A 27,619-nucleotide genomic window follows, 5' to 3' on the forward strand; every position below is an offset into this window, starting at 1 on the left:
GAAGAATGGCAACAACAACAACAACAACCAGTAGCCTAACAAACTATACTATTAATAAGTATAAAAATACTCCACTAAGTTAGTTAAATTATAGATCTGAGAATCTGAAACTTTATAGTGTTAAAAGAAAATAAAAATATTTTTTTTGTTAAAGTTAGAAGATGTGTCATTTCTGGCTACTATGTTTAGATCATGAAAAAGACTTTTAACTCAGAAATGTTTTGATTGTGCAACAGAAAGAATCATTTTTCTTCCAGATGTTCATATAATTCTGAAAAAAGAACTATAAAAGCACCTTAGTATTTAACTAAACTGATTTATTTATGTGATTTAAACATAAAAATGTCATAACATTTGTCCAAAACTCATTTTAATTCAACCTGTTCAAGCTCAAAGAGATTCTTATAAACACATTGTGTTTAAAAGCTGATTAGTGAGTAACACACACAAACTCTCGTAGATAAACTCTGAGGTCAAAGATTTCCTGTAAATGAAGAGAGGAGGAGCCACACTGATCATGTTATGTAAGAACATGAGAACAGGAAGGAAACCACGAAAGAGGAAGAGTTCAGTCAGAATCCAGTTTGAATCGACGGAGCAGAAGGATGAAAACTGTAGACTGAGGCAGGGTGAGTGTTAATCCAGCATTTTATTATTTCACTGTTAAAGTCTCTGAGTCAGTTTCCTCCCTGTGGACTGTAGAGGAGAGAAATGTTAGAATGAACTCAACAGTTTGATTCATCTGATAACACAACGTTGTGATTGGCTGAATAATCCTCATTAAACCTGCTGTAACCCAAGAAAACAAGCAGAGACTTAAAGAGAAGTGACCAGGTGGAGCGCTGGGTGGATTTATTATACTGTACACTGTATACTGTGTGTGTGTGTGTGTGTGTGTGTGTGTGTGTGTGTGTGTGATAGAGAGAGAGGTTGTGTGTTACCTCCTGTTCTCTCAGTCTTGCCTGTGACTCTTGTACAAACTTGTTTCCGTTAAATGCTCACAGTCAGTGTTCCCGTGTTACCTCTCAGACTGACTTCAGATCAGAAGATGAGTGATTGTGTGGAGGAAGAGGAGGACAGAGCAGAGTCTCTAGTCTCTGGCTATGTGTCTATGAAGAGTGATCAGTCTAAAGATGATCCTCTGACCTTCAGTGATGAACCTGGACCCTCAGAGTCAAAGTAAGAGACTGTTTTTACTGTAAGCTGACCTGATGGAAAATGATGCATTGAGGACAAAGACAAAACGCTCTGCTAAAAGATTTATACTCCTCAACATGTAGCTTCATGTTGTACTGATTGAGCAATAAGATGTGTCATTTCTAGCTACCATCTATGTTTGGATTATGAAAAAGAGTTGCAGCTCAGGAAAATGACTTGAATTATTTTGTATTGTGCAACAGAGAGAAGATTTTTTCTTCCAGATGTTCAGAAGAATCTTAGTCATATAAGTCTAAAAACAACTATAAAAGCACATTCGTTTTTAACTAAACTGATTTATTGACATGAATTAAACATAAAAATGTCATAACATTTGACCAAAACTCATTTTAATTCAACCTGTTCAAGCTAAAAGAGATTCTTATAAACACATTGTGTTAAAAAGCTCATAGATAAACTGTGAGGTCAAAGATTTCCTGTAAATGGAGAGAGGAGGCGCCACACTGACCAGGTGATCCAGGTACATGAGAACCAAGGCCTATGGAAAGGAGGCTGGATCAAAGGTGGACATGGGTCTTGAGGTATGGGGTATAACACATGCACAGTGTAACTGAAGCTGCGGTCGTGTGTTGCGATTGGCCCAATTTCGGCGTGTGCAGGCCAGATTTGACTGCGCATGTGTTGTACCCAAAGATATGTGTGTGTGTGTGTGTGTGTGTGTGTGTGTGTGTGTGTGTGTGTGTGTGTGTGTGTGGTAGAGAGAGAGGTTGTGTGTTACTTCCTGTTCTCTCAGTCTCACCTGTGACTCTTGTACAAACTTGTTTGTCTTGATTCTTGTGTTCTGAGCTCACAGTCAGTGTTCCCGTGTTACCTCTCAGACTGACTTCAGATCAGAAGATGAGTGATTGTGTGGAGGAAGAGGAGGACAGAGCAGAGTCTCTAGTCTCTGGCTATGTGTCTATGAAGAGTGACCGGTCTAAAGATGATCCTCTGACCTTCAGTGATGAACCTGGACCCTCAGAGTCAAAGTAAGAGAGCTGCTACTAACTCATTTATAGGACTCATTTTCACTTTCCTCTACCAAGACTGTTTTCTGTTGATTTAGTGTTTGTATTTTAAAATTTCTACTAAAATATATTTGCTAACTGAAGTTGAACAAACGTTTCTTGACAAAGAGAATTAAAGCCCCCCCATCCAGTTTTACTTCCTGTTTTTAATTAAAGCTCTTCCTCAAACAGAGAATGGGGGTGTGGTTAATAGTCAGACGTCATTCATCACCATGGCAACCAGATTGCATGGTTTTCCAACCCAGTCTAGATGAATTTACTGTTTATCAGACCACAAATAAGACCAGAATTATGTCAACAACACCGACTCTCTCTCACTCGCTCTCTTCTTCACCGTCTCCTCCTGGCGAGGCGGCCGTCTGGCTGCTGCTGCACCGAGGAGCCGTACCGCCGCACGCCGGCCACAGCGCCCCGGAGGACGGGTAGACATGTTGCCGAGGTCCGCCGTTTGAAATGCAGTCTTCGGGACGCTCCTCAGCTCCAGCACCGACACCGCACCGGGCTGCTCTGTGATTCCTTTATTTCTCTAACGGGACTTTTCTCTTGTTTTCTGTTGAACTGAAAGTTGTGCTCCGCGTCGTTCGGACCTGTTAGAGGCCCGCAAACCTCCAAAACGGCATCGGCTGCTTGCTCTTAATGTATCTCCAGCAGGAGGAGACGGTAAAGAAGAGAGCGAGTGAGAGAGACAGTCAGTGTGTTGTGTTAATTCTGCTGGTGGGATTTGGTGTAATTCACTGCGTTGACTGCAGCCGTTCACCACACACACAAATGCCATTGTGAAAATAAACACACTAAACTACGGTGGAGGAAAAATAAAATAAAATGAAACCCTCAGTTAGTTTAATTTTTAGCACAACATGAAGTTATTTGTTAAAAGCATGTTGGCACACAGTGTGGCTAATCAACTTAGTCAGGAAATGACTCAAATAAATATGAAATATTATAGAAATGCCAAAACACACTGGAGGAGGGCTTTAATTTATACATTCTTCCTCTTCGTATCTGTGACAGCTGTCAGTCACCCAGAACAGCTGTAATCCAAACAAACTAATACAGACTTTTAAACCACATTATTGACAGTAGCAGTAGTTTGTGTGTTCAGAGCTACTGAAATGTCTTTGTCATCAGAGAATGTATCAAGGATTCATGTGAATAAAATCATCTTGGTGTTTTCAGAGTTCAGTCCAGACCGAGAGCAGAGTCTCCAGTACCCAGCTGTCTGTCTATGGAGAGTGACGAGTCCAAAGAGGAACCTCCAGACTTCAGTAATGAACCTGGACCCTCAGAGACAAAGTAAGAGACAGTTGTTAATGTAAGATGACCTGATGGACGATGAAGCATTGAGACTAAAAGATTTATATTCCTGATGCAGAACTATTAGTGCAGATACTGTTTCAACCTAAAATGGATCACACAAAAACACAAACTACTGATGGTTTCTTCCGCTGCAACAGGAAATAAACGGGGACACATCTGGAATGTTTACGTTCACAACTATGAAATGGTCTAAAGATCTGTAACTATTCAAAATCTGGAAGAATGAGCTTCAAATGTGTAATTCAGTTTCTCATATTGGTCCTCTAAATATGTTGTTGGTTTGACTCCTCCTAGAATCAGCTGTTAGGACCTACTGGGTGTCATCTTGAATCAGTGCACATCAGAACTGTGCAACATGTGGAGAAAAAGCATCTGTAGAACATATTTGCTCACCTTGATCATAATGTGTTGATGGTTTGAGTTTGTTCTTTCACTACATATGTAAAATATGGTGAAGGAAAGATCTGCTCAAAGGTCCAGTTACTCATGATCCAGAGCTTTCAGTTGAAAGCTTTGGATCATTATTATGTGGACCTTTGAGTTTAGATTCTCTGCACCACATCTTGTTTCTGAAGGTCAAGAACAAACATCTCTGGTGTAAAACTATCTGCTGACAAAACAAAGTGCATGAAATGGTCAAAAGTAGATTTGTACCACTTCTGTTTTTAGAATATTTGAATTCATGCCTTCATTTGATAGTTGACAGTAGAAAGTGGCAGAAAACATACTAACATTAAATATGAACACCAAGGACACCAGAGTTACATGCTGTGTGTCTTAGACTGCTGGTCACCTCAATATTTAGACCACTTCTAACCTCAGTTCAAACCTAACTAACTCAAGCTAAGCTGCCCAAAGTGACTGTGAATCAGTAAAGGACACAATCAGCTCTCTTTAATGGAGGACTTTTACTGAGAAGTAGCTGCAGAAAATGATGAGTTTGTATTAAAGGGAAACAACAGACATTTTTAAAACATTGATATTATTCTGGAGGCTAAATAACATGATGGAAAGAATATTGCAACTTGCTCATGTACGCACATATTGCAAGGGAGCGCCGGGAAACCACAAGGTGGCAGTGTCATCACGGTAAACAGTAACTTCCTGTCAGTGGTGATATGAATGGAGTATAGAATTTTAACAACATTTGCAATATAAATAAACCTGCTGTCACTTCCTGAATTTATTTTATGTGTTAACAATAAACACTTGTAAGACAGGGAAACTGTGTCTTACCTCTCTGACTTCTTTTGTCTTCGAGTAATTATAGTTTATGAAAGTGCTGTCCATTGAAACGGAGAGATCATGACAGGATCTCAGCCCATGTTGTGATGAAATCCTGTCAACTAATTCCATAAATACAGTCCTAGACTTTGTTTGACCACGTATAGTACAGATTAAAATAATCCGAGATACCTTACTGGTGTGCTGTTTTCTGTCATGATCTCTCCGTTTCAATGGACAGCACTTGCATAAACTATAACTACTGGAAAATGAAAGAAGTCAGAGAGGTAAGACACAGTTTCCTTGTCTTAGAAGTGTTTATTGTTAACAGATAAAATACATCCAGGAAGTGACAGCAGGTTTATTTATATTGCAAATGTTGGTGAAATTCTATATTATCTATATCCATTCATATCACACTGACAGGCAGTTACTGTTTACCGTGATGACGCTGCCATCTTGTGGTTTCCCGGGGCGTCCTCTCAATATGTGCATACATGAGCAAGTTGCAGTTTTTTTATGTAGTTATATACTTATTTAGCTTATATAATTTTTTAGCCTCCAAAATAATATGAATGTTTTCAAAATGGCCGTTGATCACCTTTAATAAACAAACTTCAGCCAGATCACTAAATGTTCAATAAGACAGTCAGACAGGAAAATCAGTTCATTCTTGTTTATTAAAGCAGGAGAGTTAAAATAAAGGAACATTTTCATCACAGACTGAATGCTGAATTCACTACCAACACTTTAACTCTTCTCTGTGACCATCTGAGCTTCAGTGTCGGCCAAGTCTGGATATTCTTCACCAACAATCAACAAATGATTTTAGTAATAAAGTAATGTCTCCACAGAGAGAAGAAGAGGAGTCATGCTTCTGTGGAGGAGCCGATGTCCAGATCCAGAAAAAGACCTCGATTGCAGACAGCCAGTCAGACCAGAACAACACCTGGACCTCAGACAGACAGTCAGACCAGCACTGTCCAAAGTAAGACTGTAGATGTGTCTGCTGATGTCTTCATGTCTGGAAACAGGACTTGTTGTTTTAATACACTGACTATTGTTGTGACAACCGTTTAAGATCTGCTCCACCAGACATATCTGCTCTGCATCACTTCCTTTCTGAATCTGAACCCAAAAGAAATAATTATATATTTTTATGTTTTGTTTTTATGATAGCACTCCGTCTTTGCATTAACAATCAGAATGCAGATTGTTTTCAATCTGCATAGATATAGATGGAGAACTATTAAAGTCTGTGTAAAGCAACAGCATCACTGTTCTATCACAGACAGACAGTCACACTGACTAACAGCCAGACAGCAGCCTGAGACACAACAAGAGACACAGACTTTGAACAACAGCCCACATTAGCTTTCCTGCTAAAATCTCCTTCTCTAACTTACAAACACACGTCTGGTCCTGCAGAGCGACACGTTGAACAAGAGACCAAACAAACACCCACTGAGGAAAGTTGCACTGCCAACATCAGTTTTCAGGCTACAGTAGAGGGCTGATTAGCTCGTCAGTTGCAGCACATTAAACATCTTAAAAAGTGTTATGATATAATATCTAATATCAACATTGGTTAGTTTAGATGTTTAACAGGGTCCTGCCACTTCAGTTCCTCTGCTAACAAAACACTGTCTGCACTCAGCTGCTAAGTTTCAGATTCCAGCTCATTTGTTCACTTTGTCTTTTGCTGTTTTCTGTGCTGCATTGTGCTAAATCATGAATACATGCACTTCTACTGCAGGACAAACTGAGCTGAGCTGTAGTCACATCAGAGGTTTGTTTATTTACTGCTGAAAACTCAACATTTCCTTCTGCTTAACACAATAGTCCTCCACCAGCGGGGGGCTTTTATTTTGAAGCAGCTTCAGGAAACGCAGTGTATTGGTCAACGAGATCCACGGTTCTTTGTTAGAGGTGCTATTCAGTAAATACAGGTTTACACAAGAAGACATGAAGATATTCTGCATTATTTGATGAGTTTTAAATGTTACAGGGCGGTAGGAACAGCCACAGTGAGCTGTTTAGATGAAGAGCTGCTGGCGAACAGCTGAGGCTCCGCCTCCTCTGCTGTCAATCAAACATGTACACCAACACAAAGTCAGAGGCTGAGAGGAAAAGGAGCATTTATGATGCTTCTCTTTAAAAATAATAACTATTAACAATTAATGTAAAAACCACGTTGACGTTAGTTTTGACTTCAAAAAGGGAAGATGACTTTATAACCTTTACTTCTTTATATGTTCTTATATTGATTATTTTCATATTGGCAATAAAATAATAAGTTTCTGTGTTTTGTTTCAAACTTGTTTCTCTCTTTCAGCAGATAGAGGTCTGCAGGAGGTTGTAGATGAACATAAGATCAGTCTGAGGAGGAGATGTGAACGTGTGACTGAAGGAAGTGATGAAACAGGAAGTGGAACCCTCCTCAACAGGATCTACACTGAGCTCTACATCACAGAGGGACAGAGTGAAGAGGTTAATACCCAACATGAGGTGAGACAGCTTGAGACAGCTTCCAAGATGAACAACCTCCATGATGCTCCAATCAAGTGCCACGACATCTTTAAAGCCTTACCTGACCAACAGGGACACATCAGAGTCGTTCTGACGAACGGCGTCGCTGGCATTGGAAAAACCTTCTCAGTGCAGAAGTTCACTCTGGACTGGGCAGAGGGCTTGGAGAACCAAGATGTCAGTCTGGTGGTTCTGCTTTCGTTCAGGGAGCTGAACTTGATCAGAGATGAGCAGTACAGTCTTCTCATGTTGCTCTGTGTTTTCCATCCAACATTACAGAAGGTCACAGCAGAGAAGCTCGCTGTCTGTAAAGTTCTGTTCATCTTTGACGGCCTGGATGAAAGCAGACTTTCACTGGATTTCAAGAACAACGAGGTTGTATCTGATGTCACCCAGAAGTCATCAGTCACTGTGCTGTTGACAAACCTCATCCAGGGGAATCTGCTTCCCTCAGCTCTTGTCTGGATAACTTCCCGACCTGCAGCAGCCAGTCAGATCCCTCCTGCATGTGTTGACCGGGTAACAGAAGTACGAGGCTTCACTGACGCCCAGAAGGAGGAGTACTTCAGGAGGAGAGTCAGTGATGAAGAGCTGTCCAGCAGAATCATCTCACACATCAAGACATCCAGGAGCCTCCACATCATGTGTCTAATCCCAGTCTTCTGCTGGATCACTGCTACAGTTCTGGACCACATGTTGACTACAGACCAGAGAGGAGAGCTGCCCAAGACCCTGACTGACATGTACTCACACTTCCTGGTGGTTCAGACAAAGAGGAAGAAGCAGAAGTACGGTGAGGGACATGAGACGAGTCCACAGGAGCTGACGGAGGCTGACAGGGAAGTTCTTCTGAAGCTGGGGAGGCTGGCGTTTGAACATCTGGAGAAAGGAAACATCATGTTCTACCAAGAAGACCTGGAGCGGTGTGGTCTGGATGTCACAGAGGCCTCGGTGTATTCAGGAGTTTGTACAGAGATCTTCAAAAGAGAGAGTGTGATGTTCCAGAAAACAGTGTACTGCTTTGTTCACCTGAGCATTCAGGAGTTTCTGGCTGCAGTCTACATGTTCCACTGTTACACAAATGGGAACACAGAGGTACTGGAGGCCTTCCTAGGAGAAGACTTCAAGCACAGAGAGTCAAACCCAAAGTCTTTTCTCAAGAACATCTCTAAGTATTTTGGAAGCAGTGCTAGTAGTGGCCCATCTCTGGATGTCTTCCTGAAGAGAGCCATGGAGAAATCCCTTGAAAGTAAAAGTGGCCACCTGGACCTGTTTGTTCGATTCCTTCATGGCCTCTCTCTGAAGTCCAACCAGAAGCTCTTAGGAAGTCTGCTGGGTCGGACAAAGAGCAGTTCAGGAATCATCCAGAGAGCCATTAAAAACCTGAAGGAGATGAACAGAGATAATACCTCTCCTGAAAGAAGCATCAACATCTTCCACTGTCTGACAGAGATGAACGACCACTCGGTACATCAGGAGATCCAAGAGTTCCTGAAGTCAGAGAACAGATCAGAGAAGGAACTCTCTGAGATCCACTGCTCAGCTCTGGCCTACATGCTGCAGATGTCAGAGGAGGTTCTGGATGAGCTGAACCTGAAGAAGTACAAGACAACAGACGAGGGACGACTGAGACTGATTCCAGCTGTGAGGAACTGCAGAAAAGCTGAGTAAGTCCAGATGTGACTAACTTTATGAATCAGTGTAGATTAGTAGTTTAGTTCTTCAAATATACACACGCTGTCTGGTGGAGCGCTGGGTCTTACCGGTGTAACGGCAGCAACAGAACGTTTGCTGATCCGGCGGGGAGTCGGGGCGGTCCTGGGATCAGAGTCCTGGTGCTGGGGTTTACACTGGCTGAATATGAGCTAACTGCTAACTGGGGGTACGTCTCCTGGAGCTGCCGCACACTCTACTGCCGGCGAAGCAGCCTCCCGGCGGCGAGGAGGACGAGGCGGGGGTGCGAGTCGATTTCTCATTTCTTCTTCTTCTAATTTAATCCAGACGGTCCGTTCAGAGTATGTCTGTTCAGAACGGGCCAAATGCTTGGCTTGTGGTGTTGCTGCTTGCAGCTACTCACGGTTAGGAACACCGGTGAAATACACTCTGATTCACAGGAAGAAACAGACCCCGGTAGCTGTTACTCACAGTCAGAAACATCGGTGAAATACACTTGGCGGAGGTCATTTCCAAACAGGTGTATTAGTTGCTTGCTTTGACATAACCACCGCAGTTATAAAGTAGAGCAATCTAAAGTTTTAACATTAGCATTAGCTTGGGTTGTGCCCGTGTAAAATATTTCAATTCGGTTTGATATTAAGCCAAACACCGGACTGGACTGGTGTACCGAATCTTACCACGAGTTGTTGCACTTGACTCAGCAGCAGCAGAGAGCCCATGAATGAGAGTGGAGCGACTCCAGTCCACTTGGTGGCAGTAATGCACCTCTAAGCTGGTTTGCTAACCGCCAATAAACACTAAAGAAGAAGCAGAAGCGGCACCACATTACATCTTACCTCGTGTGTTTTTGGGCTCATCTCTTTCGTTGGCTTCAAATCCAAAATGTTGCCATGTTGCCGCAGTTTTATAGATAATGAATGAATGAGACCAGCTCTGCCATGTGTCGTCTCGTCACCCCAAAAAACACATGAACTTCCTAGTAAACAAACCTCTTCTTGTTTATAATCTAACATAATATCATAATATTACATTAATCACGTTGTCATATTGCTTATTACTAATGCAATACAGGCTGGATTTAGCACTGTGACTCTGTCGGCACAGGTTGTTGATGTAGGATACTTTTTAATTTGCCAGAACGTGTCACAATGACAAATGTCGGTTCTGCCGGTTAGCATAAAATCAAACCGGTTTAAGCTCGTACACTGGACCGGACCGGCAAAACCGAAAATCCCCCAACTCTAGCATTAGCCACCGTCAACTACTGGTCATACGAGACAAAGATAGTCGTTGTAAAACCCACAAGTGTGTCGAGCAATTGTGCATTTTATTGCTCATGAAGTCAAGTTGTGTTCCATAATTGTGTTGTTAAGTTTTTCCTTTTATTCTGTTACTCACAGAAGGAAACTCAGGTGTTTCTCTCTGTTGTTGCTGTAGAGAAGAGTAGTAGGAGGAAATACACAGCCTCCACCAATAACAGCGGTCTGATGAATATACTGTATATCAGCAGAATGGTAGAATTCAGACTTTTTAAGAGATCTTATACACACCAAAGATCAGTGTTCTGTTTTTAATGCTGATACACTGATAACGTCTTTCTGATGACATTATATTGAAAATAATGCAACCTTATTGGTTCATTAATTGTGTTTGTGAGCTGAATACGTTTGATACTCAGAAAAGAGTGTTAATGACAAAATGCCATTCAGTCATCAAAATATGTAATTATATGAATGTTTAATTATGAACAGGTCTAATATTATTACACGATCTGTTTCATTTCTCTGCCGTTTGGCAGCAGTCACTGAATTTTCCCATTTATGGACATGAACCTGACAGCAGCAGGTAGCTAGCAAAGAGAGGTTTTATCTTTATCAGCTGTATTATTATTACTTATTCACTGAGTTTTAAAAATGCTTTTCTAATCAAGAAGGCCTCATGCTAACTTTGTGGAGACAGACCTGGGATCAGATCACACTGACAGACTGGATATTATGGAAGCCTCAATGTAACTACATGTTCTCTCTCTTCATCTGCAAGATTAAAGAAAAACAAATATTAAAAGTCTGCAGGTTTGAGAGAGAGTGATGAGAATTATTGTTTCATGTCAAACAGTGAGATAAGATTAGCTGAACCACTGATGTGAGGAGCAAATGTTAATCAAAGAAGTATATATCAAACTCTTTAGTCATCAAATGCATGATGTAAATATAAACTGTCTTCTTTCATAATAACATATTTTATAATTTTTGTGTCATCACAGACTTTCTGGTTGTGGACTCTCAGATACTCACTGTGAAGTTGTGGCCTCAGCTCTGAAGTCCAACCCCTCCCATCTGAGAGAGCTGGACCTGAGTGACAACATCAACCTGCAGGATTCAGGAGTGAAGCTGTTGTCTGCTGGACTGGAGAGTCCAAACTGTAGACTGGAGACTCTGAGGTCAGTTCACTGACTGTAGCTCATGTAGTTTGTACACACACTCTCTATGCACTGGCTCTGCTCCAGATGGCTCTGGAGAGGGACTTTCACGTTTTCAGGACGGCCACCATAGCTCTCTAACACGCTTGGCACACAGGAGAGGCTTCAGCTGGTCACAATCTCCTCACCTCACCGCTAGACACTGCCAGATCCTATACTCTGGACCTTTAACCACAGACCTTATTTCAGGTTTCTAACAGACGAGGGAACAGGAAGTGCTAACATGCTGACTCATCTCTGGGTTTTAGGACTCATTCCTGTAGCTCTCTATTTGAACATGTCTAAAGGTGCAGCACTCTTCAACAAACACGTATTGCACCAACTTAAAGGCAAATAAGTGATGATTATGAACGACACCATCTAATTAGAGGTTTCTATGGTCCTAAGTTATTCCGCGTTCTTTTTGACAGCAGATCTAACTGTGCTCTGTTTTCATGTCAGCATTGTCTAATTCTTTGAAGCTGCAGACATTTATATTACAACAAGAACCAAATAAATATTTTGCATCAGAAACATCTTTGCAGGTTCATATTGTTTTCAAGTCTATCTGAATGCAATACTCACATGTTCATATGTACATTCAAAGAGTTATTGATGTCTGTCATCATTCCTTCTGTCTGTGAAGCAATCCCCGTTTAACCTGAGTGTTACAAGATGAGGACTAAATCCGCCGTCTTGTTCTGTGTAAAATGACCTGTAAAGTTGATCTTAAACTAATCAGAGGCTTCAGCAGTCTGAGTTAGATGTATTAGGGCTGGGTGACTGGGACAAAATCAAATATCACAATATTTTTGACCAAATACTTCGATGTCGATATTGACACAATATTGTAGGGTAGACCATTGGTGCTTTCACAAAATATTTACACAATGAGATTTCTGATAAATAACCATGAGTAATGTGGATCTCATGACAAAGTGTAAATGACAAATAATAGAACAGTCCAGTAAGTTCAGAAAATGACATCACTTTACTGTAATGTAGCCTTTAAAACCAGGAAAAGACAACACTTATGCCATATCACAATATCAACAATCTAAGAGGATATCTCGTCTCATATCACGATATCGATATAATATGGATATATTGCCTAGCCCTAGTATGTATCCAGTCAGTATGTTTTGTTTGACAGTTTCCTTGTTGAGCTGCAGGAGGATTAGTAACTCAAAGAGAGAAGTTGGTACTAAACAGTCTGTAACTTTGGTAGACACTAGGAGCGGCAAAAAAATCGATTCACCTATGTTTCGCGATTTATTTATTTTTTTACGATTTCTAAATATATGTTCTAACGCCAGAATCAATATATTTGCTTCATTTGAGTCTATATGGAGGTAGAAGGAAGTTACCGCATTAATTGTGGTAGTCTGAGTAACGTGACGTCATATCCGTTCCGTATCCGTCAACCAAAACAAACCGCAGCCGGCCGCCGTGAGCCGAAAATAGAAAGTACAAAATGTTGGGAGTCAGCGTGGATACGACCTGCACCCTCCCATGTTAAATCCAGCGTGGTAAACACTACACATCCAGTAAAAGATGGAAACACTTTGGGTTTCACACATTGACAGGAAAAGCAGAGCTAGACAGAGAAGAGCTAAAGCTGCATGCTAACTCTGTCACGGACAGGAAACGTCATCGTATGGCGGTAACGTGGCAGTGGAGCCGGCCGTCGCTCTCGTCTCCGTGGTCAAATGGGCCGACGCTACAACTGTAGAACACCCATATACTGACATGTACGTTCTCTGCATTGAAACGGCCCCGATGGAGCTGACCATGGATGGATAAAGAGAACGAAGCTGATGGGAGAGCTAGAGACCACCTTGGAGAAGTTAGAGGAAGTAGACACGTGGGACTACGTCCGCTTTTCAAAATAAGGTGTTAACAAAGGGAACTGTATATACTTAATACATCTATGGAAATTAGAGAGATTGGATTATATTCACCAGAAGTATAAAACATTACATGTCCCTTATAAATTAAAAAGAAATTACCACTAATCTGTGAGGGAAATGTCTTTATTCTTTGATTTTTGGGTTGCTGGATAGAAAATGTAATGTTGTAGTGTTAAAAAAGTTAACAAAAATCACAATACTATCACAATACATATCGAATCGTTATAGTATTGAATCAGGAGATAGTTGAATCGTCCTAGTAAACACCTACTTGATTTGTCGTACTCAGACTGCTGAATCTTCATATTAATTTCAGTTGAACTTCTGAGGTCATTTCTTACAGTGTAGTTGTGTTATGAAGGGACCACTTCACAGGAGGAATGATTACTGCCACCAATAACTCTTTTAATGTACATATGACATGTGGCTGTTGTTTACAGACACACTTGAACAAATGTGGACCTTTCCTGTAAATGACATAAACCTACTAAGCTCCCAGATACAGTGAGAAGAAGGCCATGTAATAAATGAAGTAATGAAGTCCAACAAGTCTGATTTAATATTGATCCTCTAATTCCAGACTTGACTGAGATCAGCAGCATGTTATTGATATTCAAAAGGAATTACGGATTATCCGATGATACCCAGACCAATTAAGTCATACAATTGTTATACATCTAATAAACAGTAGGGACATTCATACAAAACAAATTATGAACTTTGCATTATCATAGTCCTATTACAGTCCAGGCCTTTCTAACAATGAGAGCTCTGTTTCACTGTTTGTATTTTACAGTTTTTAACCTGCATCCTGAAGGCCATGTAATAAATGAAGTAATAAAGTCCAACAAGTCTGATTTAATATTGATCCTCTAATTCCAGACTTGACTGAGATCAGCAGCATGTTATTGATATTCAAAAAGAATTACGGATTATCCGATGATACCCAGACCCACGTGATTCCATTTTTCGTTTTTGGTTTAAAATGAAAAAACAAGAAACCCACGTGACTCCTGTTCTTCAGTCAAAAATGAATAATGATAAAAGGAATTCGTAAAAACCAAAAACGGCTCGGGTTGGTTCCGTTTTTTTTTTTGATTCAGAAACTAAAAACGAGAAAACGGCCGTTTTCGCGTTTTTAGTTTAAAACGAAAAACAAAAAAGAAGTTTTTTCGTTTTTGAATTCCAAAGGAATTACGGATTATCCGATGATACCCAGACCAATCAAGTCATAAAATTATTATGCACCTAATAAACAGTAGGAACATTCATACAAAACAAATTATGAACTTTGCATTATCATAGTCCTATTACAGTCCAGACCTTTCTAACAATGAGAGAACTGTTTCACTGTTTGTATTTGACAGTTTTTAACCTGCATCCTGTTGGCTTCAGGTGTTTGAAGTTTACATTCGCTAAACTTCTACGTTCTAAACCTTCTTCAGCTCTGAACACATTATTAAAAATTGAATGATTTCAAGCAGGAACGTTGTCTTCCAAACTTGCATCATTTATTCTTTATTCAGATTGGAGAGCTGCAGTTTGTCCGATATCAGCTGTGCTTCTCTGGTCTCAACTCTGAAGTCCAACCCCTCCCATCTGAGAGAGCTGGATCTGAGTAACAACTACCTGCAGGATTCAGGAGTGAAGCTCCTGTGTGGTTTTCTGGAGAGTCCACACTGTAGACTGGAGACTCTGAGGTCAGTTCACTGACTCTCTGTTACTATTATACATCTTATATGTTTAATTAACAATTGAACCTGATTTATGTACAAACATAACTTACATCCATAAAGTTGTTAATGTCCTTTTCTTCATATTTTCATGTTTCTTGAACTAAATTCAGTCTGCAGTCACAAAAGACTTGTGTTTCTTAAAGAAAATGTAGAAGATGTCCACTGTTAGTTGTTAAAGTAAATTAATGTTTATCATTGTTGATAAATGGTCACATCTGGATACAGAAGATCCTCTGAACTAATATCTGTTTTACATTGATCAAGTTTACTTCATGAAGTAGAAATATTTCTCTGGTTTCTGATTGTTTCAACGTGTTTCACAAATAATGTCTGATCATTGATATTGATGATTCAGCACACACACATAGATGAGCACAGAGATCAGCAGCATGTTATTGATGTGTGTTGACATGAACAGGTGTATGAATGTTGTGGTGACATCTGGATGATGTCTTTAGAAGGCTGACATTATGATGATCCACAATAACACAATGACAAAGTCACTCTACTCATTTTAGGGAAAAGCTCATTGATTAGGACATAGTGATGTTGAGCTACATATTTAAAACCTGAACAAATCTGATTGGATTATAAAGTGATTTTTATCTTCATCATTTATTCTTTATTCAGATTGATGAACTGCAGTTTGTCAGAGATCAGCTGTGTTTCTCTGGCCTCAGCTCTGAAGTCCAACCCCTCCCATCTGAGAGAGCTGGATCTGAGTAACAACAACTTGCAGGATTCAGGAGTGAAGCTATTGTCTGGTTTTCTGGAGAGTCCACACTGTAGACTGGAGACTCTGAGGTCAGACACCATTTTTTACTTGTGTACTGAGATTAATATGATATGAAAGTTGTGGTGACACTAAACTGCAGACATCAGGCTGATATTATACTGATCCACACTGAGTCTCTTAATGCTGAAGTCTATTTTCTTCTTCAGTGGTTTAGTCCATTGACTGTGGCAGAGCAATGATGAGCTACACATTTAAAACCTCCATAAATCACAACACCTGACTTCCATCATGTTAAAATAAATTATTAAAAAAAATACATAAATATGAGGAATAAATAAATAATCTCTATTTCAGTTATCAGACAATAACAAATTAGTTTTTTTTTCCTGACTGATGTTTCACATAAGCTTCATATGTTGTAAAAGTCTTATCTTAAATATCTTTTGTTCACTTTCCCCCCAAAATCCATCCTGACATATTTGACATCTTTAGAATCTTTGAGATCTTGAGTTGAATCTTGAATCAGATTCTGTGGTTCTTATTTGTGTTTGGCTGCTCAACATGAGTTTGTATCGATGGATCCACTGGTGGAGCTGTCAGAGTTTAAGAGGTGAGCCCGGTGTGCCGCAGAGCGCCATCTAGTGTGCCGCGGAGGCAGTGGTACTAGATCATTTTTTTATTATTATTTAGCAAAGTGAACAGGTAAAACCTAAAGGAGGTAAGATGCCAGCTGCCGTAAAACCAAAGCCTATTGAAGGAGGCTGAGACACGGGCGGACACGGGTCTTGTATTGGGTATAACACATGCGCAGTGTAACTGGAGCTGCGGTCGTGCGTTGCGATCGGCTCAATTTCGGCGAGTGCAGAGCAGATATTACTGCGCATGTGCGGTACCCCGAAGGCGCGTTGATTAAGTGTGACCCAACCTCCTTCAATAGGCCTTGTGTAAAAACACCAAACATCATCAGGTAGAGACAAACGTGTTTGCCACTGTTAGCTAGCTAACGTTCTCGGATGCAGTGACACAAAATGGATCGGTTTTTAAAGCGAAAAAGTGATGTGGTTGACAACCCTGCGCCAGTAAAAGCTCCGAAGCGTGTGGTGAGGAAATATGACCCTGAATACATTAAATTTGGATTCGTGCTTAATCGCCTTTTTGAACTGAGAGAAGAAGTGCACACATTTGTGGAAGAGCAGCACTCCCCTCTTGCTGAGCATTACACTGATGGTAAACTGGCCTACTTATCAGATCTATCTGACCAGTTAAATCAGCTCAATATATCAATGCAAGGCAGAAACAGCACAGTGTTTTTGGTTTCAGACAAAATTGAGGGCTTCAAGAAAAAACTTATTCTGTGTAACAGAAGAGTCAAGGAGGGACGATTTGACGTGTTTTCACTCCTAAGTGAAACTTTGGAAGCCACTCCTCATGTCAACATATCCAGTGTTATAACCCAGCATTTGACTCAGTTGTCAGGAAAGTTTACAGACTACTTCCCAGAAGATGCACGAGATGGAAACCTTTGGATTTTGGACCCTTTCTCTGTGGATCCTGCTTCAGAAGACATAGCTCTCTCCACTGTGTTGGAAAATGAACTGATGGAACTATCAGCAGACAGCAGCCTGAAGCTTCAGCTCACACAAGTAGACCTTGCTTCATTCTGGATACTGGCTGCCAGTCAATATCCCTCTCTGTCAAAACGGGCAATCAAATTCCTGTTGCCTTTCACCACCACCTATTTATGTGAGTCAGGGTTTTCCATTGTGACTGTCACAAAATCAAAGGCAAGGAACAAACTGAAAGCAACTTTGAATGCTACTCTGCGTGTCAGCCTCTCACCCATCCCACCACCACTTCATCTCATTATTTCCCAGAGGCAAGCCCAAGTGTCTCACTGAGGGTAAGCAGAATATGTATTTTGGTCATTACAGCTGACAGTGGCATAACACATATCTACAGCCCACTTTATTATCTGTTGTATAAACATGTTAGGTTTTTTACTCATTTATTTGGAAAGGTGGTCCTCGGAAATGTTTTGACAATCACAAGTGGGCCTTCAGTTGCAAAAGGTTGAGAACCCCTGTTCTAGACACATGCACTGTGCCAAAATCATTGAAATTCTCAATAATTAGGCCTGTGCTAAAAAAGCCAGGCGCAAGTAAGCCAAGTGATCTTCGGCCTTTCGCAATAACCTCCATATTGTGTTAAACCATGGAAGGAGTTCTTGCCAGCCACCTGACCAGCACAGTGGTGACTAAGCTAGATCTGCTCCAGTTCGCTTAAATAAGAGCGACAGAGTCCCAGATGACGCTGACTCTGCTTAACACAGTCACAAAACACCTTATGCATCCTAAAGGTTATGCCAGAGCTTTATTTGTGGATTTTAGCTCAGCTTTTAACTCAATGAAGACGCATATTCTCCTGAAAAGGCTCATTGATCTCAACATCAACACAGGGTTAGTTGTGTGGATCAGAGGGTCTGTGTCAGGGAGAACATGTCAGACAGGCTGCCCACAAGGCTGTGTTCTTTCCTCTGTGCTATTCTCTCTTTTTACTAATGAATTTATGACCAATGAGAAACATTTTAGACTGTTTAAGTATGTGGATGACATGGCCTTAGTTGGCCTTTTACAGATAACAGGCCCACTAGGTGAAGCTGCCTATCTGACCCACACTACAGCCCTTCAGACACGGTGTCACACTAGCCAGCTAGAAATCAATGTGGCCGAGACGAAAGAATTAATCATGTGCTGCACAAAACAACATCTGATCACAGAGCCAGTTTCACTTGATGGCCAACATGTTGAAACTGTGGAACACTTTAAATACCTCGGTACAGTCCTGGACACCCAGGTGAGCTTCTCTGTAAATACAGAGTATATCTTCAAGAGATGCTCACAGCGACTTTATCTTCTAAGGAAACTTAGTGGCCTCGGTGTCAGCCGGCAGATTTTAGAATTAGTGTACAAAACTATTGTTGAGAGTGTTTTAACCTTTAACCTTCCTGCCTGGTACGGTCACCTACACTGTAGATAGAAGAATAAACTGTCTAGGATTGTGTCAATGGCAGGCAAAATAGGTGGTAAACCCCAAAAGCCCTTGACTCAACTTTTTACAGAAAGGACGAGGAAGAAGGCGAGGAGTATCCTGGCAGATAGCTCCCATCCTCTCTGCAGCCAGTCGGGAGGCGCTATAGAGCCCCTCTGGCAACTAAACATGTGTTTAAAAAGTCTTTCATCCCAAATGCCATCAATACTCTAAACTCAACACAGTGACTGAGCAGATCTGAGCCACAGACACTGACATGAACTGTTTTTAATGTGTAACATAACCTGTCTCTGTTTTTTACTAACTGCTGTCTGGTTTTTAATGTCTGTTGTTTTCTGTGTTTTGTGAGCTGAAGACAAATTTCCACCCTGGTGAACAATAAAGTTTGATTGTATTGATCAGTTCATATTGAGGGGCCGTCAGCTTTACAATTTAGTTTGGAGGGAGATTCGGTATCAGTGAAGTCAATGCATTTTATGAGTAGGCCTTCTGTGACGTTACCCACCGTAGGGGTCAGAGGTCACCGTAGGGGTCAGAGGTCACCACTCCTCAATCCCCAAGGATTTTCTTTTCAGTCAAATTTTCAATTTTGACGCATTTATAGTTGAAAAGTCAAGTCAATAATCATGATCAATGATAGATAAGTATGGTTGATCAGCATGTTTGCCAACCTTCAGACATCATAGTCTAATATGATGATTAATCAGCCTGAGCTCACTAAAAAACTGAAATCACTAACTTTCTGTATTCTGTTTGGTGGTTTATGATGCTTTTCAATCATTTCTAGTCTATTTGGTATAATATGTAATTTAGTTAATTTGTTCGACATCATGATAATGCTGATTTTTCAACCAGTGGTTATGACATTAATGCCAGCTAGACAGAATAAAGCTCTGTCTGTCATGACAATAGAACTCTACTGTGTGAGGGCTGTCGTTTAGGACCCAGAAGCAGACACAGCTGGATGGTGGTTGAAAGTCAGGTGGATTTATTATAATAAAGGTGGTGAGGGCACTGGAGAAGGCAGGGGACAGGCAGGCTGCTGAGCAGGGTGGAGTGGCTGGAGGAATGAGCTGAGGCGGCGTGAGGATGGCTCGATGGGAGGCTGGCACTAGAATCCAAGAGCACAGGAGAACACAACGTTAACGCAGGAAGCACGAGGCAAAAGCACAATAATTACTCTGGTAACAAATGGTACAGAGCGACCGAGAATATACCACATGGTAGGTAGAACAATCTGGCAAGGACTGGCAGGAAAACTGGTGTTCTTGTACTGTGGGTTGATTAGGTTGATTGCTGACAGGTGGAGAGTGCAGAGTGGAGAGTGAGACCAGGGGTACGTCCCAAAGCTCTTAATTTTCGTTTCCTCGCTCCTCGATCCTCGCTTGAACCGGAAGTAGTTCTGGTGCGCCATTTTGAAGACCGTCCCAAAGCCTTTATTTGTGAATCGAGGAGCGAGGATCGAGGAGGCTTGCCGGAGGAGCTATGAGCGAGGATACACCAGTGTCTCCTCCACGGAGGTCTTTTACCGACCGACACGCCCCCTTATTCCCTTATTGGATATCAGTTACTGATTGGACGCTGCTGATCAGACTGATCTGATAACTTTACCTCTCAACATCACTGAGTTTCATACCAGAGTGAAAACAGATCACAGATTAAACGTTTTATAGTTTAGTTGTCTTCTGATTCACCATCTAGTTATAATGTGTGTTAACTGAAGCTCTGAGCAGCAGCAGAAGGACCTGCAGTAGCTCTGCTTCACACAGCGTCAGTGAAGCAGCCTGTCAGTCAGAGAGGTTTATAAAACCTGATGAACTGACTTAAAATAACTTTCTGCATTTTTTAGAAAGATTTTTCTTTTCATGATCTGTTATTTCCCCCGTTAACTTTTATTAATGAAACTATTAAAGTCAGAGAAAGAAGGAGAGTCTGTCTGTCAGCAACAAACACCTTTTACATCATTTATCCTCATTTCCATTCAGTCACATGAGGCTGATCATTCCTGAATGTCGGGTTTGATATACATCATTTACATTTTCCCTTTAGCCTAATAAATAATGTCCAGTGTTCAAAAAACACCGTAGTCATATTCTGGGTTATGAAATAATTAACTCACAATCAGAATATCAATAACTACAGACGCTAATAATGAATAAATAATGTAAAGTTATTGATCCAGTAGAGATGGTTCCTGAGCCTCTAAGCAGTCCACAGTAGAAATACAGACTGCAGCTTGCACTTGTCTTTATTAGTATTAGTACAGTTCAGACATAAACAGCTGTTAAAGCCAACTGACAGCTGATCCAGATGTGATCAGCTGCTGCTGTCATCAGAAACGGACATCGCTTCACGTGACGCTTCAGAGGAAACGACCGTCCCATGTCGCTTAAATCGTATTTCCTCGTTTCCTCTCTCCTCGCATGGTTTCCTTGCGTCTCTCCATGCTTCCCTGGTGGGAGGGACTAAGACGCAAGGATGAGACGCAAGTGAGGGAAACAGGGATGCAATTAAGAGCTTTGGGATGCAGCCATTGAGAGACGCAAGGAAACCATGCGAGGAGAGAGGAAACTAGGAAATGAGACATGAGACGGTCGTTTCCTCTGAAGCGTCACGTGAAGCGACGTCCGTTTCTGATGACAGCAGCAGCGGATCACAGCTGGATCAGCTGTCAGTCAGCTCTAACAGCTGTTTGTGTCTGAACTGTACTAATACTAATAAAGACAAGTGCAAGCTGCAGCCTGTATTTCTACTGTGGACTGAGTCCTGCTTAGAGGCTCAGGAACCATCTCTACTGGATCAATATCTTTATATCATTTATTCATTATTAGCGTCTGTAGTTATTGATATTCTGATTGTGAGTTAATTATTTAATAACCCAGAATATGACTACGGTGTTTTTTGAACACTGGACATTATTTATTAGGCTAAAGGGAAAATGTAAATGATGTATATCAAACCCGACATTCAGGAATCATCAGCCTCATGTGACTGAATGGAAATGAGGATAAATGATGTAAAAGGTGTTTGTTGCTGACAGACAGACTCTCCTTCTCTCTCTGACTTTAATAGTTTCATTAATAAAAGTTAACGGGGGAAATAACAGATCATGAAAAGAAAAATCATTCTAAGAAATGCAGAAAGTTATTTTAAGTCAGTTCATCAGGTTTTATAAACCTCTCTGACTGACAGGCTGCTTCACTGACGCTGTGTGAAGCAGAGCTACTGCAGGTCCTTCTGCTGCTCAGAGCTACAGTTAACACACATTATAACTAGATGGTGAATCAGAAGACAACTAAACTATAAAACGTTTAATCTGTGATCTGTTTTCACTCTGGTATGAAACTACAGTGATGTTGAGAGGTAAAGTTATCAGATCAGTCTGATCAGCAGCGTCCAATCAGTAACTGATATCCAATAAGGGGGCGTGTCGGTCGGTAAAAGACCTCCGTGGAGGAGACACTGGTGTATCCTCGCTCCTCGCTCCTCGATCCTCGATCCTCGATCCTCGCTCCTCGATGCACAAATAAGAGCTTTGGGACGCACCCCAGGGTTGCGTTCGAATAGTCTTTTTTGCTTAGGAAGGTTCCTAACGGAGTGAAATGACCCGGAAGTACCTCAGTAGCAGCCATGATAAGAGCCGCTGGAATTCACCACAATTCCTTGCGGCCGCAGCATTTAAAGCGACGCACCATTCGGCCGTTCATAATAACAAACTATATGCGTATCTTGCATATTATTTTCATACATTCATGTTTAATATGAGTGGACGGTGACAACCATTTCGTTTCACTTTATTTTTAATTAATAATTTATTTGGAACATTTAACAAATACCTCAGTAAAAAACAAGACAAGAATAAATAATAAAATGAACAGTAAACAATCAATTAACAAATAATCAACATAAATACATATTACGAATATATTTCGAAAAGAAGATGGAAGAAGTACAGCCTTCACTTACAGTATATGATCCTACCCCTTCTCCATAACTCCAACAGTTAACTCAATATTTATCATATATTCCTGTTTATTTCAGTTCCAACCGTGGTAATGAAGTGATATTTTTCCAAGTCAGGTCAGATAATCTTTATTATCTGTTGATAGAGTGTTCCAGCAGCAGGAGGAGGATCTGTGGTATCTCTCTTTCACACACCGCAGGTGAAGCAGTCTGTCATTGAAAGACCTGTTTAATACCGCACGGGGGGAGCAGCGCCTTTTGTAGTCCATCTTCAGAACATTGTAGTTTCACCACAGCAAACTGACGTCACTAAACTCCGCCACCGTCGCATCATAATGACGGAGTCTAGTGAAAGAGCAGTCGGATTCTCCTAACACCTCTGTTGTCTTTTCCTAACTCCTTCTGAATTCTCCTTCTCATCTTTCCTTGACCTCATGACGTTTTCCATCGAGGTCAAGGAAAAGTGGTTAGGAAAAGACGTTAGGACGTAATTATTTGACTATTCGAACGCAGCCCTGGTGCCTGATGATGAAGCCGCGCCCCTGCCACACCCACACACACAGACAGACAGGGGAGGGGGAGAACCAGGGGAAACAGAACACAGGAAAACCACTGGAGTCACGGCCAGAGCCGTGACATACTGAAGGCCTTTCCTTCACTCGGGTGACTCTTTACAGCCGTCTGAAGACAGCAGGTATCTGTTAAATCTACAGTATCTGGAGTGATGAAGTGGCCTTCAGTCCAGTACTATTGTCATGACAGACAGAGCTTTATTCTGTCTAGCTGGCATTAATGTCATAATCGCTGGTTGAAAAATCAGCATTATCATGATGTAGAACTACTCGGCTACAGCCTTCCTAATGGAGTGAAGGGATCAGGTGGAAGTGTCAGGTGTGTTGAAAGGAGTAGCCACATAGTGCTTCTCACCTGCCGACATAAAGAAACAGCCCATAGTAAGAGTGTGAGAGAGAAAATTGTCAATTACATGAGAGTTCTGTATAACATCTGTAGAGACCCTCCCTGTTGTATAACATCTGTAGAGACCCTCCCTGTTGTATAACATCTGTAGAGACCCTCCCTGTTGTATAACATCTGTAGAGACCCTCCCTGTTGTATAACATCTGTAGAGACCCTCCCTGTTGTATAACATCTGTAGAGACCCTCCCTGTTGTATAACATCTGTAGAGACCCTCCCTGTTGTATAACATCTGTAGAGACCCTCCCTGTTGTATAACATCTGTAGAGACCCTCCCTGTAATTTATCACACACTTTTTGGATAAAAGACATTCATGTGTTAATGAAAAGAACAAAACAAAAACATATCTATGTATGTACTTATTTGTGTATTTATTTATTCTATTTATCTTCTACTGTTACTTTGATCCTGTGCTTAAATAATGTTACACTTTTATAGAATGACCAAACTATCTTCTTGGCTTTTATTTTGACATGTTTGCTTCACTTCCGGGTCACGTGACTGCCGTTCTCTGCTCTTCGATTCAAAACAGAAAATGACAGAAAGAAACTTGAAGAAACTAAAATTAGATTGTTTTTTTAATTATTTTTTTTTCGTTTTTGGTTTGGAAATAAAAAAAGGAAAAGTTTTTTCGTTTTTGAATTCCAAAGGAATTACGGATTATCCGATGATACCCAGACCGATTAAGTCATAAAATTATTATACACCTAATAAACAGTAGGAACATTCATACAAAACAAATGATGAACTTTGCATTATCATAGTCCTATTACAGTCCAGGCCTTTCTAACAATGATAGCTCTGTTTCACTGTTTGTATTTGACAGTTTTTAACCTGCATCCTGTTGGCTTCAGGTGTTTGGAGTTTACATTCGCTAAACTTCTACGTTCTAAACCTTCTTCAGCTCTGAACACATTATTAAACATTGAATGATTTCAAGCAGGAACGTTGTCTTCTAAACTTACATCATTTATTCTTTATTCAGATTGAGGTGGTGCTGGTTGTCAGAGATCAGCTGTGCTTCTCTGGCCTCAGCTCTGAAGTCCAACCCCTCCCATCTGAGAGAGCTGGATCTGGGTGGAAACGAGCTGAAGGATTCAGGAGTGAAGCTCCTGTGTGGTTTTCTGGAGAGTCCACACTGTAGACTGGAGACTCTGAGGTCAGACACCATGTTTTACTTGTGTACTGAGATTAATATGATATGAAAGTTGTGGTGACACTAAACTGTAGACATCAGGCTGATATTATACTGATCCACACTGAGTCTCTTAATGCTAAAGTCCATTTTCTTCTTCAGTGGTTTAGTCCATTGACTGTGGCAGAGCTATGATGAGCTACACATTTAGAACCTTCATAAATCACAACACCTGACTTCATCATGTTAAAATAAATTATAAAAAATACATAAATATGAGGAATAAATAAATAATCTCTATTTCAGCTATCAGACAATAACAAATATAATCACTATTTGTTTTTTTTTCCTCACTGATGTTTCACATAAGCTTCATATGTTGTAAAAGTCTTATCTTAAATATCTTTTGTTCACATTTCCACCACAAATCCATCCTGACATATTTGACTCTTTAGAAACTTTGAGATGTTGAGTTGAATCTTGAATCAGTTTCTGTGGTTCTTATTTGTGTTTGGCTGCTCAACATGAGTTTGTATCGATGGATCCACTGGTGGAGCTGTCAGAGTTTAAGAGGTGAAGTCACTACGTCTTTATTGAAGTAGCAGCACGTTGTCATTAATATTAATGAGTGTAACTGAGGAATCTTTCTTAGGCTGGTGGATATATGACACTCGCCACTGGGTGTCGGTCAGGACACAAAACTCCACTCTCTGATAACTGTTAAATCCTCTCTTTATTGATGGATGTAGGTTATGTGTGTTGTGGTCCTACAGAAACAAACAGACAAATACAATATCAGCTTACTTGACTAAAAGTAACTCACAATTTACCTAAATAATATAAGCAACTTAAACAGCAGTATTTCTTATGTTAATAATATAGCCACAGTGAACTCAATATATACTGTACATTTACACACAACCTGACAGCAACTACATACTGTAAAAACGTTTCTTTCATTACAATATACACTGATTACCACAATACTATATAGCTGAATTAAAGTAATGAATAAGCAGTGACACGTGGTGGCCGGAACATGCACGGCAGCGCAGCCTTAATTAACGACACTTATTACCTACGGACTGGACATGAGCTGAACAAAAGGCAATGTGTAATGAGACACATTTAACTACTATATACAGTAGACAATACTGAAACAGAAATATAGCAATATAGTCAAATATCAATGCACGTGAATAAAGACTATGGAGAGCCTGATATCATTCCAATAGCATGCTCATTAGCCTATCCTTCGAGCACAGGGTCTGATTAAGTCATACAATTATTATACACCTAATAAACAGTAGGAACATTCATACAAAACAAATTATGCACTTTGCATTATCATAGTCCTATTACAGTCCAGGGGTCTCATTTATAAAACAGTGCGTAGGATCCATACTAAAAATGTACGTGCGCACAAAAGACGAAAATGGCGTACGCCAAAAAAAAATCAGATTTATAAACCGTGCGTACGCACACCTGCACACAATGTTCCCTTTATAAATCACACTCCACCTGGAAATGTGCGCACGTTGATCCGCCTCATATCCCGCCCACTACACGCCCACATTCAACCATAAATGGTCAATGCAAAGCACCTCATGAATGTTTCTGCATGTGAATGAGCCTGTTGATCAGTGGATCTTTACGGTGAATCACGGCGACTCCCGAGAGGAAGACAGAGAAAAGGAGTTTTTCTGACACAGAGATGGATGAGCTTGTAGGTGAAGAGGACTCTGAACATTCGTTCCCTCCTGATTCTCTCATTCACCTCACGTAGTCCTCACAGTGCCGGTATATCCACCAGCACCATGCAGCATGTTCCGAGTCTCACCGCTGTGTTTATATCTTTACAGCAATCAGACTGATCCATTCACTTAAAATGATCAAGACAATCAGTAATATCCCCCACCTGGATATCATTAAAAAAAGGAAGTTTGACAGGTGTACAATATTTATTTATTTATTTATTTAAGTTGTTATGGCGAACTTGTCCTGCATTATGATTAGGACTGATGATGATAATGACGATATGGAGAGTAACGATTGTGTGACAGCTGTCACTGGCTTTAATTACACACTTTATTAATTTACACAATCCATACTGGTGAAGATGTGCCGGGTGGAGGTGACTGGAGGAGGCAGAGTGGCGCACCGCGGCGGTCTGATAGTTGCATCGGATAGCTGTTTTCATTTTGTCTATTTATACTGTATCTGTCCCTATCTAATATACCATAAATAAATGAATAAGTCACGTCATCACTGCAGCGATTTTACACAACAACTTTATGAAAACTAATATGGTACTTGGTGATATCTGCACACTATTAGAAGATCTTTTTAAAACTATTGGCGCTCTGTTCTGCCATTCTTTAATGCTATTTGATATAATCTTGGATTTCTACAACCGATGATGTTGATTTCAACAGCTGCTCCACAGCTGACTGCGACTGTCGGTAGTCCGGTCCTCTCCTCTGCGCTCTGGAGGTGGAGGGAACGTGATGGAGACAGCGCTGATGAGATATTGAGCGGAATTTGCTTTGAGATTTGAGTTGATCTTTTACATTTGTAAGGTGCTTATGGAATAGTTATGGATCACTAGCACAAAGAACACTGCTGTTTTAAATGTGTATGATACAGTGGATATAAGTATGAAGAGAAGTTAAATGTGTGAGAGG

The 27,619-nt window shown here is 40.7% G+C and overlaps 1 protein-coding gene across 1 annotated transcript in view; it reads left to right on the forward strand.

Annotated features, from left to right (window-relative positions):
- The first annotated feature begins 517 nt into the window (after positions 1-517).
- Positions 518-27,619, forward strand: part of LOC141762944 (uncharacterized) — a 66,384-nt gene continuing 39,282 nt past the window's right edge. Inside the window, exons 1-10 of the mRNA XM_074627131.1 lie at positions 518-629; positions 1,005-1,179; positions 2,037-2,186; positions 3,402-3,518; positions 5,621-5,754; positions 7,102-8,962; positions 11,236-11,412; positions 14,867-15,040; positions 15,707-15,880; positions 24,786-24,959. Of these exons, the coding sequence (XP_074483232.1) occupies positions 518-629; positions 1,005-1,179; positions 2,037-2,186; positions 3,402-3,518; positions 5,621-5,754; positions 7,102-8,962; positions 11,236-11,412; positions 14,867-15,040; positions 15,707-15,880; positions 24,786-24,959 (3,248 nt within the window). The remainder of the gene's footprint in view (positions 630-1,004; positions 1,180-2,036; positions 2,187-3,401; positions 3,519-5,620; positions 5,755-7,101; positions 8,963-11,235; positions 11,413-14,866; positions 15,041-15,706; positions 15,881-24,785; positions 24,960-27,619) is intronic.

This window comes from Sebastes fasciatus, chromosome 3 (assembly GCF_043250625.1).
Source record: "Sebastes fasciatus isolate fSebFas1 chromosome 3, fSebFas1.pri, whole genome shotgun sequence".
Lineage (NCBI taxonomy): Eukaryota > Metazoa > Chordata > Actinopteri > Perciformes > Sebastidae > Sebastes > Sebastes fasciatus.